A 17,327-nucleotide genomic window follows, 5' to 3' on the forward strand; every position below is an offset into this window, starting at 1 on the left:
TTTATATTGATTAGTTTTTTCTTCTATTTTATATTGATTAGTTTTTTCTCCTATTTTATATTGATTAGTTTTTTTCTTCTATTTTATATTGATTAGTTTTTTCTTTTATTTTATATTGATTATTTTTTTCTTCTATTTTATATTGATTAGTTTTTTCTTCTATTTTATATTGATTAGTTTTTTCTTCTATTTTATATTGATTAGTTTTTTTCTTCTATTTTATATTGATTATTTTTTTCTTGTATTTTATATTGATTATTTTTTTCTTCTATTTTATATTGATTAGTTTTTTCTTCTATTTTATATTGATTAGTTTTTTCTTCTATTTTATATTGATTAGTTTTTTCTTCTATTTTATATTGATTAGTTTTTTCTTGTATTTTATATTGATTATTTTTTTCTTCTATTTTATATTGATTAGTTTTTTCTTCTATTTTATATTGATTAGTTTTTTCTTCTATTTTATATTGATTAGTTTTTTCTTCTATTTTATATTGATTAGTTTTTTCTTCTATTTTATATTGATTAGTTTTTTCTTCTATTTTATATTGATTAGTTTTTTCTTCTATTTTATATTGATTAGTTTTTTCTTCTATTTTATATTGATTAGTTTTTTCTTCTATTTTATATTGATTAGTTTTTTCTTCTATTTTATATTGATTAGTTTTTTCTTCTATTTTATATTGATTAGTTTTTTCTTCTATTTTATATTGATTAGTTTTTTCTTCTATTTTATATTGATTAGTTTTTTCTCCTATTTTATATTGATTAGTTTTTTTCTTCTATTTTATATTGATTAGTTTTTTCTTTTATTTTATATTGATTATTTTTTTCTTCTATTTTATATTGATTAGTTTTTTCTTCTATTTTATATTGATTAGTTTTTTCTTCTATTTTATATTGATTAGTTTTTTCTTCTATTTTATATTGATTAGTTTTTTTCTTCTATTTTATATTGATTAGTTTTTTCTTCTATTTTATATTGATTAGTTTTTTCTTCTATTTTATATTGATTAGTTTTTTCTTCTATTTTATATTGATTAGTTTTTTCTTCTATTTTATATTGATTAGTTTTTTCTTCTATTTTATATTGATTAGTTTTTTCTTTTATTTTATATTGATTAGTTTTTTCTTCTATTTTATATTGATTAGTTTTTTCTTCTATTTTATATTGATTAGTTTTTTCTTCTATTTTATATTGATTAGTTTTTTTCTTCTATTTTATATTGATTAGTTTTTTCTTCTATTTTATATTGATTAGTTTTTTCTTCTATTTTATATTGATTAGTTTTTTCTTCTATTTTATATTGATTAGTTTTTTCTTCTATTTTATATTGATTAGTTTTTTCTTCTATTTTATATTGATTAGTTTTTTCTTCTATTTTATATTGATTATTTTTTTCTTCTATTTTATATTGATTAGTTTTTTCTTCTATTTTATATTGATTAGTTTTTTCTTGTATTTTATATTGATTATTTTTTTCTTCTATTTTATATTGATTATTTTTTTCTTCTATTTTATATTGATTAGTTTTTTCTTCTATTTTATATTGATTAGTTTTTTCTTCTATTTTATATTGATTAGTTTTTTCTTCTATTTTATATTGATTAGTTTTTTCTTCTATTTTATATTGATTAGTTTTTTCTTCTATTTTATATTGATTAGTTTTTTCTTCTATTTTATATTGATTAGTTTTTTCTTCTATTTTATATTGATTAGTTTTTTCTTTTATTTTATATTGATTAGTTTTTTCTTCTATTTTATATTGATTAGTTTTTTCTTCTATTTTATATTGATTAGTTTTTTCTTCTATTTTATATTGATTAGTTTTTTCTTCTATTTTATATTGATTAGTTTTTTCTTCTATTTTATATTGATTAGTTTTTTCTTCTATTTTATATTGATTAGTTTTTTCTTCTATTTTATATTGATTAGTTTTTTCTTCTATTTTATATTGATTAGTTTTTTCTTCTATTTTATATTGATTAGTTTTTTCTTCTATTTTATATTGATTAGTTTTTTCTTCTATTTTATATTGATTAGTTTTTTCTTCTATTTTATATTGATTAGTTTTTTCTTCTATTTTATATTGATTAGTTTTTTCTTCTATTTTATATTGATTAGTTTTTTCTTCTATTTTATATTGATTAGTTTTTTCTTCTATTTTATATTGATTAGTTTTTTCTTCTATTTTATATTGATTAGTTTTTTCTTCTATTTTATATTGATTAGTTTTTTCTTCTATTTTATATTGATTAGTTTTTTCTTCTATTTTATATTGATTAGTTTTTTCTTCTATTTTATATTGATTAGTTTTTTCTTCTATTTTATATTGATTAGTTTTTTCTTCTATTTTATATTGATTAGTTTTTTCTTCTATTTTATATTGATTAGTTTTTTCTTCTATTTTATATTGATTAGTTTTTTCTTCTATTTTATATTGATTAGATTTTCTTCTATTTTATATTGATTAGTTTTTTCTTCTATTTTATATTGATTAGTTTTTTCTTCTATTTTATATTGATTAGTTTTTTCTTCTATTTTATATTGATTAGTTTTTTCTTCTATTTTATATTGATTAGTTTTTTCTTCTATTTTATATTGATTAGTTTTTTCTTCTATTTTATATTGATTATTTTTTTCTTCTATTTTATATTGATTAGTTTTTTCTTCTATTTTATATTGATTAGTTTTTTCTTCTATTTTATATTGATTAGTTTTTTCTTCTATTTTATATTGATTAGTTTTTTCTTCTATTTTATATTGATTAGTTTTTTCTTCTATTTTATATTGATTAGATTTTCTTCTATTTTATATTGATTAGTTTTTTCTTCTATTTTATATTGATTAGTTTTTTCTTCTATTTTATATTGATTAGTTTTTTCTTCTATTTTATATTGATTAGTTTTTTCTTCTATTTTATATTGATTAGTTTTTTCTTCTATTTTATATTGATTATTTTTTTCTTCTATTTTATATTGATTAGTTTTTTCTTCTATTTTATATTGATTAGTTTTTTCTTCTATTTTATATTGATTAGTTTTTTCTTCTATTTTATATTGATTAGATTTTCTTCTATTTTATATTGATTAGTTTTTTCTTCTATTTTATATTGATTAGTTTTTTCTTCTATTTTATATTGATTAGTTTTTTCTTCTATTTTATATTGATTAGTTTTTTCTTTTATTTTATATTGATTAGTTTTTTCTTCTATTTTATATTGATTAGTTTTTTCTTCTATTTTATATTGATTAGTTTTTTCTTTTATTTTATATTGATTAGTTTTTTCTTCTATTTTATATTGATTATTTTTTTCTTCTATTTTATATTGATTAGTTTTTTCTTCTATTTTATATTGATTAGTTTTTTCTTTTATTTTATATTGATTATTTTTTTCTTCTATTTTATATTGATTAGTTTTTTCTTCTATTTTATATTGATTAGTTTTTTCTTCTATTTTATATTGATTAGTTTTTTCTTCTATTTTATATTGATTAGATTTTCTTCTATTTTATATTGATTAGTTTTTTCTTCTATTTTATATTGATTAGTTTTTTCTTCTATTTTATATTGATTAGTTTTTTCTTCTATTTTATATTGATTAGTTTTTTCTTCTATTTTATATTGATTAGTTTTTTCTTCTATTTTATATTGATTATTTTTTTCTTCTATTTTATATTGATTAGTTTTTTCTTCTATTTTATATTGATTAGTTTTTTCTTTTATTTTATATTGATTAGTTTTTTCTTCTATTTTATATTGATTAGTTTTTTCTTCTATTTTATATTGATTAGTTTTTTCTTTTATTTTATATTGATTAGTTTTTTCTTCTATTTTATATTGATTAGTTTTTTCTTCTATTTTATATTGATTAGTTTTTTCTTTTATTTTATATTGATTAGTTTTTTCTTCTATTTTATATTGATTAGTTTTTTCTTCTATTTTATATTGATTAGTTTCGATTAAATGATTTCTAATGAATATGAAACAAATTGTGAATCAATAGTGAGCAGGCGAAGTTTGACATCAAAGTTACTCGTTAGTTATTACTAGACTATTACGTGTGAACAACACTTAGTAATTTTTTTATTTACTTTCACAGAATCAGCTTCATTTTCTTTTATTTCTAACTGTTCAAGTTCTTCTGTTGTCTCCATGGCATCAGCATCATCCTCCTCATCATCATCATCATCATCTGCAGCATCAATTTCTTCTCCACTTTCTTTGGGGTCTGCCTTCTTTTTCCGTCGTCGTTTTTCAGAGGTAGCTGTTGATTTTTCACTGTGAAAACACGACGGAATAAAAGAAAAACTGCATTAAAACAAGAACTGGCATTATTTGTACAAGTTGAGAAGTGATAACCTGTTTGCAACAATTGTAAGATAATGGAGAGGAATGAGAACTCAGATGTGGAGAAAGTATATTTGAATGGTGGGTCTATTGAAGTTGTCAAGAAGCTTTGTTAACTTGGAGATATAATTGGAGCATAGGGTGGAGCAGGTGTTAGTGTGATCTCAAGAGATAAGAATGGATGGAGCAAGTTCAGGGAACTCCTGCCATTATTAACCATCAGCTAAACAAGGAAAGAATCTGTAAAGCATGTGTACTGAGTGTTATGGTGAATGGAAGTCATTTGGTTTAGTTTGATTTGTTTTACAGCATATCAACATCCTTTGGATCATTTAATGCCGAAGCATTGTTGTATGGTAGATGAAGGTTGAACTTATTTTTTTTTTTTACATGGAGGTCACCACTTTTCAAGGCCCAGAAGCCACTCGGGGATAAGGGTTATTGCATGTACAGTAATCAATGGGATAGTATCGTAGTAATCATTAGTATTGGAGTTTTGATAAAGTGTCTTACTTAAGGGAGTGGTTCATCAGGAATTTGTTTATATTGGACTTGAAGATATCCAAGTTGTAGTCAGGTGGGAAACAGGCAAACGGAAGAGAGTTCCACAGGTGTGCACTTCTAAGAAAGAAGCTTTGTTCATGGAATCTACGTTTTTATTTAGGCACAAATAAAGAGTGGGGAAAATTATTCACAGTGGTTTCAGCTAGACGGGCATTTATCGTGAAAGATTGGTGAGGGGGGGGCAGAGATTGGAGCTCAGACGAGCACTTGCCATGGAAGTAACGAGAAAACAAAGACAGGCTCACAACGTCTCTTCTGTGAGAGAGAGGTTGCAGGGTAGAGAAAAGGGCATACCCCACTAAGCCACAAAGTCTATTTTGTACTCTGTCAAGGCAAGATAGGCTGTTTTTAGCAGCTCCTGCCCAGATGTGGCAGCAGTACTCCATCCTTGGACGTACTTGGCTTTTATATAGATAGAGAATTGCATCAGTAGTGAGATATCTACTGAAGCGGTAGAAGGACCCTACCATTTTCCAGGTGCCCTTGACAACAGACTTGATGTACATGTTCCACTTCAGATCAGGAGTAAAGGTCAGACCCAGAAGCTTGTCAAAACATGGAGCCTCCCCAAGACGAGAGCTATCCATTTCAATTGATGCCAGATCGGGATCAGAGCATTGATTATGTAAAGATAGGAGCTTGGTTTCAGATGCATTAAAAGTAACTAGCCATCTCTTCCTCCACTGTATCACGCGCTCAAGATCAGAGGAGAGAGAATCAGAACTTTGTCATTTACGGCCTTTGATGTGTTGCCATAGATGGTCGTATCATCAGCATAGATGTTGATAAATGATTTAAGTATGCGTTTTGGGAGATCATTGATGTAGATCAGGAAGAGAGTTGGGCCTAGGATGGACCCGAGAGACTCCAGCATTAATACTGTGGGCCTCTGATTTCTGCCCATCAACCACTACTCTTATGAGCCTATCAGAGAGAAATGATTTAATATGAGAAAACATTTCCAATTATACTGTAGCTGGAAATCTTGTGAAGTAGGCCTTTATGCCATACCTTATCGAAGGCCTTTGATATGTCAAGAAAGGAAGCCTTTGTTGAGAGAGTCATTAATCCTATGAGATATAATGAATGTTATTGATGCATTAGTTGAACCTTTTAACTATATTTTGTTATAAATTTTTGTTGCTTATAGACATTTAAATTTTTTTTTTTCTGAGTAAATCTTGCTGAAGATCCTCCTGAAATTATTTTCCTGGTAGTGTCTCAATCAGATCTGCTCAAAGTCCATGATGCATCATATAGGGTTGTTGGCCTGCTATTCAGATTGGTGCTTCTTTCCCTTTCAGTAAATACAAGTGGATGGCATAAGAGTGTTCTATTCAGAGTCGAGTTATTATCACTTTTTTTTTTCTTGACATCTTGTTTCTTCTTTGTCTCTCCTATTTTGACGATTGGTATTACTTTGCATAATTTATTTTCTATATATTGCATAGTTCCATCGTTCTTGACACCTTTTGAGGATATATTTTTTTTTGGTTTTAAATCTGTACAAGGGATTTTCCTCTTTTGCAGCTTTATCATAGTTTTCATTCATGTTAATACCAATGTGGAACAACAGAAAATCATGTCTTTATTCAATGGCAGAGTGTTTTATGATCAGGAAATTTATCATTTTTTTCATCTAGTTTTGACTGGATGACTGATTATAAACTAGATGACTGATAAAGATTCTGTAAGAACGAGATATTTTTGATACTCATCAGTTGCTATTATATATTTAGTGTCAAGTTGATGTACGTCATAATCATGTTGACACACCAGTTCTCATTAGATCACTAAAGTTAAGCAATGTTGAACCTGGTCATTACCAGATGGGTGACCAACTTGGAAATTTCAGGTGCTGTATATAGGACGTCATCATCTCCCTGCAAGAGTTGCAAAAACCTAACATCGTCTCCCCTAACAGGGATATACATGTGATTGGGGACCGCTTGTTTATTTAAAACTCCCATGGAACTTCCTCCTTTGGAAGAAGCCTGTTAAACCCGCATAGGGTTAGTATCGTTTCCATTTTTCATTTTTTTTCCAAGTTGATGGCTGATATTTCTGCGCCGAATGCAGAAACCTCATCTGGGTTTTTTTATTTCAATTTTATTTTTTTATGAATGGCCACGCATCATACCGTGTCACCATCTTTTGATCTGTATAAATTTGTAAGTATTCTTTGTATGTATTTTGAATGTTGAGCAGTTCTTCATGGAAACTTGAGAGTGTATGGAAGTGAAACCTGGGCCATTGCATAAAAAAAAATTATATGAGAATGATACAATGAATGTAATTTGAATCTTAATCACAGACTTAGTTCTAGTGACCGCAGAGGAATATTAAATCTGTATAATATAGGGAGATGTGTCCAGAACAGGAGACTTTTTTTGGTTTGGTCATATTGAAAACAATGAATAAGTAGTTGGCTTAGTAGATACAGAACATTTGAGGTGGCAGGGTCAGTTGGCAGAGAAAGATTGAGGGAAACATGTGAGGAAGCGATAAGGATGGACTTGAGAGAAAGAGGGATAAATAAAGACCTGGCAAAGATAACATAGTTTGAAAATCAAATTCTAAAAGTTGTTCAAAACATGCCAGCATGTAAAACTGACGTAAAAAAAATACAATGATGTTGATATATGAATCTCATTATTATTTTTGTTGTAGTTGTTATATGCACAACAGCTAAAATCATGTAATTGGCCTAATGGATACTGTCTTGGACTATGGGATTAGCTATGATGATTTACTTAGCGATTAGTGATAACTAGTAAAATAATTGAAATATTTTATCATCATTTACATTAATTTGTTATTCTTGTTGTTGTGGTTGTTGTAATATATTGGATGGTGAGTATGTGAGCTTTTAATAACATTTATTTTCTATTTGGCTGTACTTAGAATCGTTCAAGGACAAAATTGTCTGGTAAGGTAAAAAGATTAGATTAATCAAATGTGGGAACAACAGAAAGAAACTGGAACTCAGATGAGGTCTGCTAAACCATAGACTAGTTAATAACAGGAAGCAGAATTGAAAACGCATATTAATATGGACTCAGAAACGAATATAAATAAGATTCTCTCATTCTCTTCCTCTCAGTGTTTGCTATATGTAAGACCCAAATAAAAGACAAACTGTCGAGCAATAATATATTGATTAGTTCTATTCAATTTAAAAATGCTGTTCAGTTTTATTCAGTTAAAACAAATAATTCAAATAATTCTAATTTCAGCCTGCCACCCTGGACAATCAGAGAATCAGCCATTATAAACAAGACAAAAATATAAAGGTGTAATATGATCGATCAGAAACAGCCACCTACGTTATGTAATAGTGGTGGGAAATGGATTCTTTGACAATGGAATTGTCAAGCAAACTTTCTTTGATGAAAAAAACTAAAACATTTAAAGTTTATTTTCTACTCTAGTCTATCTCCATCATTTCTAAAAAAACAACAAAAATAGTTTGAAGTCAAAGTGCTAGTAATGTATAGCTCTTATTGCAAAATTAAATTATTCATATCTTAAGACAACTGACATCGATGATTAGGGCTGTGACAACAGCATATTCTTTTCATTGTTTTGACTCTTGAGTATATATCCGTTAATATCTTATATGTTTTTATGTAGACTGATGTGGTTCTCGGTTGATTAAGTGTGTCTAACTGTATCGGATATATAGCGGAGAGTCAGAATAATGAAAAGACCATGTTGTTGTCACAGCCCTATTGATGATATTAATAATAAATGGTTCACAATGGGTAAGAAACAGAAGAGAATGAGATGAAATGATGGGCGAAGAGATAAAGAAAAATAACATAAATTTCAGGTAAATAGCAGAGAAAAATGGAGACAGAAAATAGCCCATTTTCTAGATTAAAAGAAAGGGTTCTTGTCTAAAATTCCTTCACAGTAAAAAACTAAAACAAAGAAATCTGCGTGACATATGAACGTACCTGTGACAAAATAATATATTCCAAATATCAAGTAGTTTTATTTTCAAATAAGAAAATAAAAATTTATGAGTATCGGAAGAATGACTGTGCCCCCCCTTCCCAATTTTGAAAATATCTAAAACAAAACAAGAAAGATAATTCAGCAATAATTCAATACTCGCAAGATTTATGTTGTAATGCCTACAAATTCCCATTAATCACTTAAAAACGAGTTTTTTTATAAATATAAAATTACTTGATTAATTTTTTAAATATAATATTTTCGTTTCATCACAGACTTGTACATCATACATTTTTCTTTACTTTTGTTTTTTCATATGTAGGAATTTTTTACATGATTTAAAAAAAAAAAAAGTGATTTCAACCAATTCATGGAGAACTTCTTACCAAACTGAAAGTTTGTGCCAAGATCCATTTTGAACATCCAATGAATACAAATCATTAAAGAAATGTCCTTCTAATGTTTCTTCATTTTCTTCCTAAAAAATGAAAGTAAAAAAATGCATTTCGCTAAACATGGTAACAGTCAAAGATGACATCAAAGAATGGCACAACAAAATCAACATAAATAATAGAAAGGCACTTTGTACCGTCATGACCAATATGCAATGCAACTTACGTCTGATATGGAAATGACAACAAAAAGTAGAAGAAAATGATAGATGATGTTTTTTTTGTTTTTTTTTACAAAAGAAATCACCACTTATCAAGGCCCAGAGGCCACTCGAGGATAAGGATTAAAGAGTGTACAGTGGTCAAAAGGACAATATCATAGTAATCTTTAGTGGTGGAAGTTTGATAAATTGTATTAAGGGAAACAGCTCGTCAAGAACTTGTTTACATTGGACTTGAAGACGGCCATATTGTAGTCAGCTGGAAAGCAGGTAAACGGAAGAGTTCCACAGGTGTGCAGTTCTTAGGAAGAAGCTTTGTTCATGGAATCTATGTTTAGGTTTAGGCACAGATAAAGAGTGGGGGAAATTATTGATAGTGTTTACAGCCAAGCGAGTATTTCTCGTGAATGTTTGGAGCTCAGACAAGCACTTGCCATGAAAATAACAATAAAACAGAGACAGGCTCGCAACGTTTCTTCTGCGAGAAAGAGGCTGCAGGGAAGAGAAAAGGACATCCCCCATTAGGCTATGAAATCTATTCTGCAATCTGTCAAGGCCGGATAAACTTCCTAGCAGCTCCCGCCTAGATGTGACAGCAATAAGCCATCCTTGGACGTACCTGGCTCTTATATAGGTAGAGAATTGCATCAGCAGATAGAAGAATCCCATCATTTTTCAAGCGGCCTTGGCAACGGATTTGATCTATGCATTCCATTTTAGATCAGGAGTAAAGGTCAAGCTCAGAAGCTTATCAAAACATGGAACCTCCCCAAGACGAGAGCCATTCATTTCAATTGATGCCAGATGGGGATCAGAACGTTGATGATGCAAAGATAGAAGCTTAAAAGTCTGGCATCAAAATGGTTAACTTAATTTATTGGCAAATTTTCTGCGATAAAATTCTGTTGTCATTTTCACATTATGAACTGTTCATTTTTGTTCACAACATTTTAAAAACACTGGAATAGGGCCGACCACTTCCCTAGATGAGTTCATAATTAACGGATACTCCAATTTAACAGCTAAATCTGACACCCAAGATCGCCACGGGCATGGAATATGTGCCTACATTAAGGATGGCTTCCCGTGTGGCAGGGATATCTCTAGAGAAGATCCTAATTTACCCTATATGTGCTTCAAGGTTGCACTTGCTAACACCACTGCATTTATATTTGCCCTCTATAGGCCCCACAACAGCGGAGTTACTATCTTTAAGAGCATATCTGAGAAAATAGACCACATACTGTCTTCACATCCCTCGGCTAACATCCACATCTGTGGTAACTTCAACGTCCATAACGTGGAATGGCTGACCCATTCAAATAAGACAGATGATGAGGGGAGGTTTTGTCATGATTTTGCCATTGCTTATGACCTCACTCAGATTGTTCGCGAACCCACCCGTGTGCCCGATACACCCGGTCAATATGCAAGCCTCTTAGACCTTTTTCTCTCAACTTCCCCTGAGCTATGTTCATGTTCCGTTCATTCTCTTCTAGGATCCTCCGACCACTCCGTCGTATCAGTTAAGATAAAAACGAAATGTAAGAAGTCCCCAGACGTACCCCTCCACTGTACTGTATACCGATACTCTATGGCTGACTGGGATAGCTTCCGTACATTCATATCTGATTTATCTCTGCACTCCATGTTTAAAAAGGAAGTGTCCTCTATAGTATCAGATCTGACCGAATGGTTAATTGTAGGCATAGACCAATTCATACCATCTAAAAAAATTCCAACAAAAACCTAACAGCCAGCCATGGTTCTCCCCAGAATGTGCTGCTGCTATCGCGCACAGAAATCACTTTTTTCATAGCTACCAACGTAATAGATGCACTGAGACTAAAGCTGCTTTCAGGTCTGCCAGCAACCACTGTAAAAGAGTAATAAAAAATGCAAGAGAGCTATATGCCCAGTCTGTTAAATCCAAGGTAGCTGATCAGCGGCTTGGATCCCACCAGTTTTGGCAAATAACAAATAGGATCCTGAACAGAAGTGTGCGTTCTATCCCAACCATTATCAATGGACCAGAGGTCATCTCGTCAGCGTCAGACAAGGCCAAACTATTTGCAAAGAACTTTGCAGCTAATTCTACCCTATGCGACGAAGGCCATCAACTCCCCATATTTCCTCCTATAACACAGAACAAGCTAGGTAACATACAAATATCCGTGCATGAGGTCGCCAAGCTAATAAAGAACCTAGATTCCAGTAAAGCAACTGGCCCTGATGGCATCCCAATTATAGTGTTAAAAAAGCTTCAACCAGAACTTGCTCCCATACTTACAAAACTATTTAAGCGCTGCCTTAAGGAGAAGTGCTTTCCGACTCCCTGGAAGATCTCATCAGTTTGCCCTGTATTTAAGAATTCAGGTGATAAGTCATCTCCCTCTCAGTACAGACCAATAAGTCTCCTGTGTGTTATGAGTAAGTTGCTGGAATCCATATTAAATAGAGAAATAGTCAACCACCTCAACAGGAATAACCTTCTTAGTGACACACAATATGGTTTCCGCTCTGCAAGATCTACCGCAGATATGCTGACGGTTATATCCCACAGGATTAGTTAATCTCTTGACAAAGGCTTCCTTTCTAGGGCAATTGCTCTTGACATATCAAAGGCCTTCGACAAGGTATGGCATAAGGGTCTACTTCACAAGATTTCCAGCTACGGTATAACTGGAAATGTTTTCTCAATCATTAAATCATTTCTCTCCGATAGGCTCATAAGAGTAGTGGTCGATGGATAAAAATCAGAGGCCTGCAGTATTAATGCTGGAGTCCCTCAGGGGTCAATCCTGGGCCCAACTCTCTTCCAGATCTACATCAATGACCTCCCTAAACACATACTTAAATCATTCGTTGACATCTATGCTGATGACACGACCATCTACGGCAACACATCAAAGGCTGTAAATGACAAAGTTCTCTCTGATTCTCTCTCCTCTAATCTCGAGCGCGTGGTTCAGTGGGGGAAGATGTGGCTGGTTACCTTTAATGCATCCAAAACCAAACTCCTATCCTTACATCATCAATGCTCTGATCCCCAGCTGGCATCAATTGCGATGGATGGCTCTCGTCTGGGTGAGGCCCCGTGTTTTGACAAGCTTTTGGGTTTGACCTTTACTCCTGATCTGAAATGGAACACGTACATCAAGTCTGTTGCCAAGGTCGCTGGAAAGATGGTGGGATCCTTCTACCGCTCCAGAAGATATCTCACTACTGATGCAATTCTCTATCTATATAAAAGCCAAGTACGTCCAAGGATGGAATACTGTTGCCATATCTGGGCAGGAGCGGCTAAAAACAGCCTATCCTGCCTTGACAGAGTACAAAATAGACTTCGTGGCTTAGTGGGGGATGCCCTTTTCTCTACCCTGCAACCTCTCTCCCACAGAAGAGACGTTGTGAGCCTATCCTTGTTTTATCATTATTTCCATGGCAAGTGCTCGTCTGAACTCCAATCTCTGGTCCCCCCCTCGCCAATCTTTCACGAAAAACACCCGTCTAGCTGAATCCACTGTGAAAAATTTCCCCCACTCTATATCTGTGCTTAAATCAAAACGCGGATTCCATGAACAAAGCTTCTTTCTTAGAACTGCACGCCTGTGGAACTCTGTTCCGTCTGCCTGCTTCCCCCCGGACTACAACTTGGATGTCTTCAAGTCCAATGTTAACAAATTCCTAATGAACCGCCCCCTTAATTAAACACTTCATCAAATCTCCACACTAACGTAATGTACTTGCAATAACCCTTATCCCTGAGTGGCTTCCGGGCCTTGATAAGTGGTGATCACTGTGTAAAAAAAACAACAAAAAAAACATCAAACATTTTTAAAAACAAACATCAAATACAGAATAAGAGCAAACCTTTAAGTACATTAAATAGTGATAGCCCCTATATTTGGAGAGTGTGGAATTGGCATTATTCTCAGGACAACTTTATTTCTATTTGTTGACAAATATGCTGCTGCTAATAGGAATCTTCCAAGTTGCAAGAGAAGAATTAATATCAACTGCTATAACATCACTTATTTGAAATGATGCAAAACTGCATCCAATTTGAGAGCTTCAAAGAATATGGAGTAACCCTATGTTGTCACTAATCTCAGATCCATTCTAATACGGAGTGGTAAGCCCAGCTATGAGTCAAATAGAAATTATAATTTGCAGAGTATTTTTTTCCAATATGTAGATAATCCATAGACCGGAGTTATTGATTGGGGTATGAAATGGGTTTTTGTTTTGTCCTTGTGTCTTTTAATCATAGGTATGTCTCTTTTCTTCCTGAGATTCTCTTGAGGATAAATCGACTGAAACTTTTTTGGGTTTTTTTTCTCATCAAATCTTCCTTGGAATTCATACATTAGATCCATTGCTCTTTCTGCTTTTCATAAAATCATTTCGCCCTACCATTCTAAACATTTTCTCACATCTGAGGTTATTCTCTAACTTAACAAATCTACTATTGGATCATGTATGGAGTATTGTTGTCATATTTGAGCTGGTGAATCTTTATCCCGTTTGGGGGTTCTTGATAAATTTCAGAAACAAATTTGTAATTTGATTGGGCCTCACCTTTTATTCTTTGTAAACTTCATTTCAAAGACTTGATGTTGCTAATCTCAATGTTTTTTTTTAATATTATCATGGCAGGTGTTCTTCAGAATTGTCTAATGTATTCCTTGCTTCTTTTGTTTCAGCTGTTTTAATTCATTGGTCTAATGGTCTAGTTCTCTGTTTTGATATCTGATTGTAATACAACTTCCTAATCCAGTAGCTTCTTTCCCAGAACTACAGACTTGTGGAACTCTCTTCTTGTTGACTTTTTTCCCCACCTATAGCCTCAGTCTTTTCAAGATTAAGACCAATAGATATCTCCTGGTTTCGTGGTTATCATCTTTCATTCTTGTTAACTCCTTACATCAAGTGGCTTCATGCCTTGTCAGAAGCAATTTCCATAAACAAATCTATATCAACACAACAAAATCTACAAACCAGCAACTTCCCTCTTTCTCTACCTGTGTCTAAAACTAAACAAAAATTTCATTTCTTTCCTAGAACTGTCTGTCTGTGGAACAAAATGTCTGTTTCCCAACTGACTATAATGCGGTTGTTTTCTCAACTTCAAATCTAATTTGAATAAATTCCTAATGAGTCACCCATTTAGATAATCTAGCCATATCCAAATTCCACCATGACTAATCTTGTTATCTCTACCTAACAATTAATCCTTATCCAGGCCTTGGTAACCTTCCAAGTAAAAAGAAAAAGAAAGAATAAAAAAATATATGTACAATTTTGGCATAAAATCACCTAATGACAGTTGATATGCTGTAAAAACCATCAACCAACCAAAAGATTACAAGCAGTCAGTACTTCTTGACATAAAAATCCTTACTAATTTTACTCCTATTTAGGAGTAAAATCTTCTGTAGATTTGTAATTGTGCAGACATGTATCATCCCAAATTTTACAGAATACTAAAAAATGTATTTGATCTTTCAGAGATGAGTTTATAAATGACTACCATCTTAAAAAATCATTTTAACTTTAGAAACAAAGTAAACTTTATCTATTTTGACTATTAAATTATCAAGAGAAAATAACTCATGAGACAAGTAATCATCATTTGTTAGTCCAATGATCAGTCTATCTCCAATCCCTATTATAAGCAGCATAAGATCATGTGTGCTATGTATGGTGGGCTCAAACACAACAAGATGCATGGGATAAGCAATTTGTATATACCAACAGTAATAAAAGTAGCTAGTTATTTGCACTTAGGCAGAAGCAACAAGAATGTGAAAAAATTGACACCAGTGATGACAATTGAAAAGTAATTTTTGCCTATGTTCGAGCCTGCACCTATTATATGCCAGCAGAATGATTGATGGTAAATTTGATTCAAAACTAATACTAAAATTTAACAGTGCTGAACTCAGTCAATCTATTATTGAATTGATTGAGTTTCAGTGTCGACTGTGTGTAATAAAGAGTAACATCTCACAGGCGATCCTATGCTACTTATAATAGAATGAAAAATTCTGATCATCACACATCTAGCAGTTGTGGGGTATCTTGCATTTGTGGCCTTTTCAGGCATAACATGTCTGATTCCTTCTTGAAACCTGCTGCTCTTCACTGCTATCACCATCTCTCAAGTAATCAAATCTATCGTTGACTCAACAGTTGGCCTCTTCATCTATTACTGGCAAACATATTGCACTTCATTAACTCCGTCATTAAGGAAGGCAGTCAAGAATTTAAATTTGGTTTTGCCTCATATACAAAAATCATAAAACAGTCAAAATGGTAGCCATCAACTTGTTTCCATAAGATGAGAAAATTTGAAAATTATATATATTCTGAAGGTTAAGTATTTTGCATTTAAAACATTCAAGGATGGCTGGGACAAAATTTTGTCTGTGAAAATCAGACAGATTGTCAATGCTATGAAACTGAACTGAGAAAATTATGAATTATGTGAGAAGTGATGTTATCGAAAAAGTTTAAAAGATTTTGGAAATGAGAAAGCAACTGGGAGCAGATCAAAGTAGACAGAAAAAACATGGTCTTAAAATGAATAGTAAAAACTAAGTATGGTTGTTTCTCTCTCTCTTCTACCATGCCAACACATGCGATAAGAACCCAAATAAAAAAACAAGCTGTCAATTTGAAGATGGTCTTGTTCTATTAATCTGAACAAACAATGGTTGTGTTTGCTTTGTTTGGCAAGAAAACGGCTTCATTTCCTTTTCTATTAATGCAAACAAATTTCATGCAAGAAAACTCATTTTTTTCAGAGTTCAACTTCCAGCGTTTTCGATCACACAGCTACTAGCAAACTGATCACAACAATGACAATATACAACAGTCATGACAAGAAGCTTTGAGCAGTGTACTCCAGCTTGAGATTATTGGATGACAAAAATGCAAATGATGCAAAAAAAAAAAAAAAATTAAAAAAATAAAACAAATTTGAATAGAAATAAAAATCGTTTTGGAACAAAAGTGCTCATAATCTTACATAACTATATTTGTTATTTTCGCATCAATTTCATTGAATGCCATTTTTTCAGATGTTGAATGCTTGTTTTTCTTCATTTATGGTTGTCAACTTGATCACTCTTTTCCAAATCATGTTGACACACACACTAGATAAATAGAAGAGAATTTAGACACCTACTAGATACTATCCTCCAGTGTCTTTGGTCTCTCTATATGAATATTTGTTAGAATAACTTGGCATGAAGATACTTCCCACTAATAAGTAAACCCTGATCAAATTTTAAAAATGAGATAGTATTTGAGGCCCAGATAAGATCCCTCACTATGAAAAACCCACACTGGTTCATATGAGAAATGGTTCACTTTCTCCTTCTCCAGGTGATGTTGCCACTGGTAACAGCACAAATTCTTGTTCTGGAATCTGGCAAGACCAAGAGACCATTAAAAAGATACACTATAGGACTATTCCATGTCATGTGTTACAGTTCAGAAGAGTTTGCAATGATAAAATTTATTTAAAATCTTCCGTATAATGCTTTACTCTTTTCTTTTTGGCTGACATAGTTTTAAGGCATTACTCATCTAATAATAATCATGTAATACTTAAAAAAATACCCTTTTTTTTTTTTATAATAGTCTTGTTTGTAGTGTCACATACATTAATTACATTCAGATGAGAAAGGCATTTTGAACATTTTTAAAAACTGTATAAACTCTGTGAATTTTGCTTTTAATTTTTTTTTAATGTGTTTTTCTAAATTTTTATGGGGTCTTCTAATTATTACAATAGTTGTTTGGTAAATTTTTATTCATTGAACCCTTAAA

At 31.3% G+C, this 17,327-nt stretch overlaps 1 protein-coding gene across 2 annotated transcripts in view; it reads right to left on the reverse strand.

Annotated features, from left to right (window-relative positions):
• Positions 1-17,327, reverse strand: part of LOC145259900 (kelch domain-containing protein 4-like) — a 64,282-nt gene that overhangs the window by 7,608 nt on the left and 39,347 nt on the right. For both annotated transcript variants that reach the window (XM_080117821.1, XM_080117820.1), the window contains exons 9-10: positions 9,262-9,353; positions 4,096-4,282 (exon numbers count right to left, since the gene is read on the reverse strand). In XM_080117821.1, the coding sequence (XP_079973947.1) occupies positions 4,096-4,282; positions 9,262-9,353 (279 nt within the window). The remainder of the gene's footprint in view (positions 1-4,095; positions 4,283-9,261; positions 9,354-17,327) is intronic.

Source organism: Euprymna scolopes, chromosome 35 (assembly GCF_053919585.1).
Source record: "Euprymna scolopes isolate OS-2025 chromosome 35, ASM5391958v1, whole genome shotgun sequence".
Lineage (NCBI taxonomy): Eukaryota > Metazoa > Mollusca > Cephalopoda > Sepiida > Sepiolidae > Euprymna > Euprymna scolopes.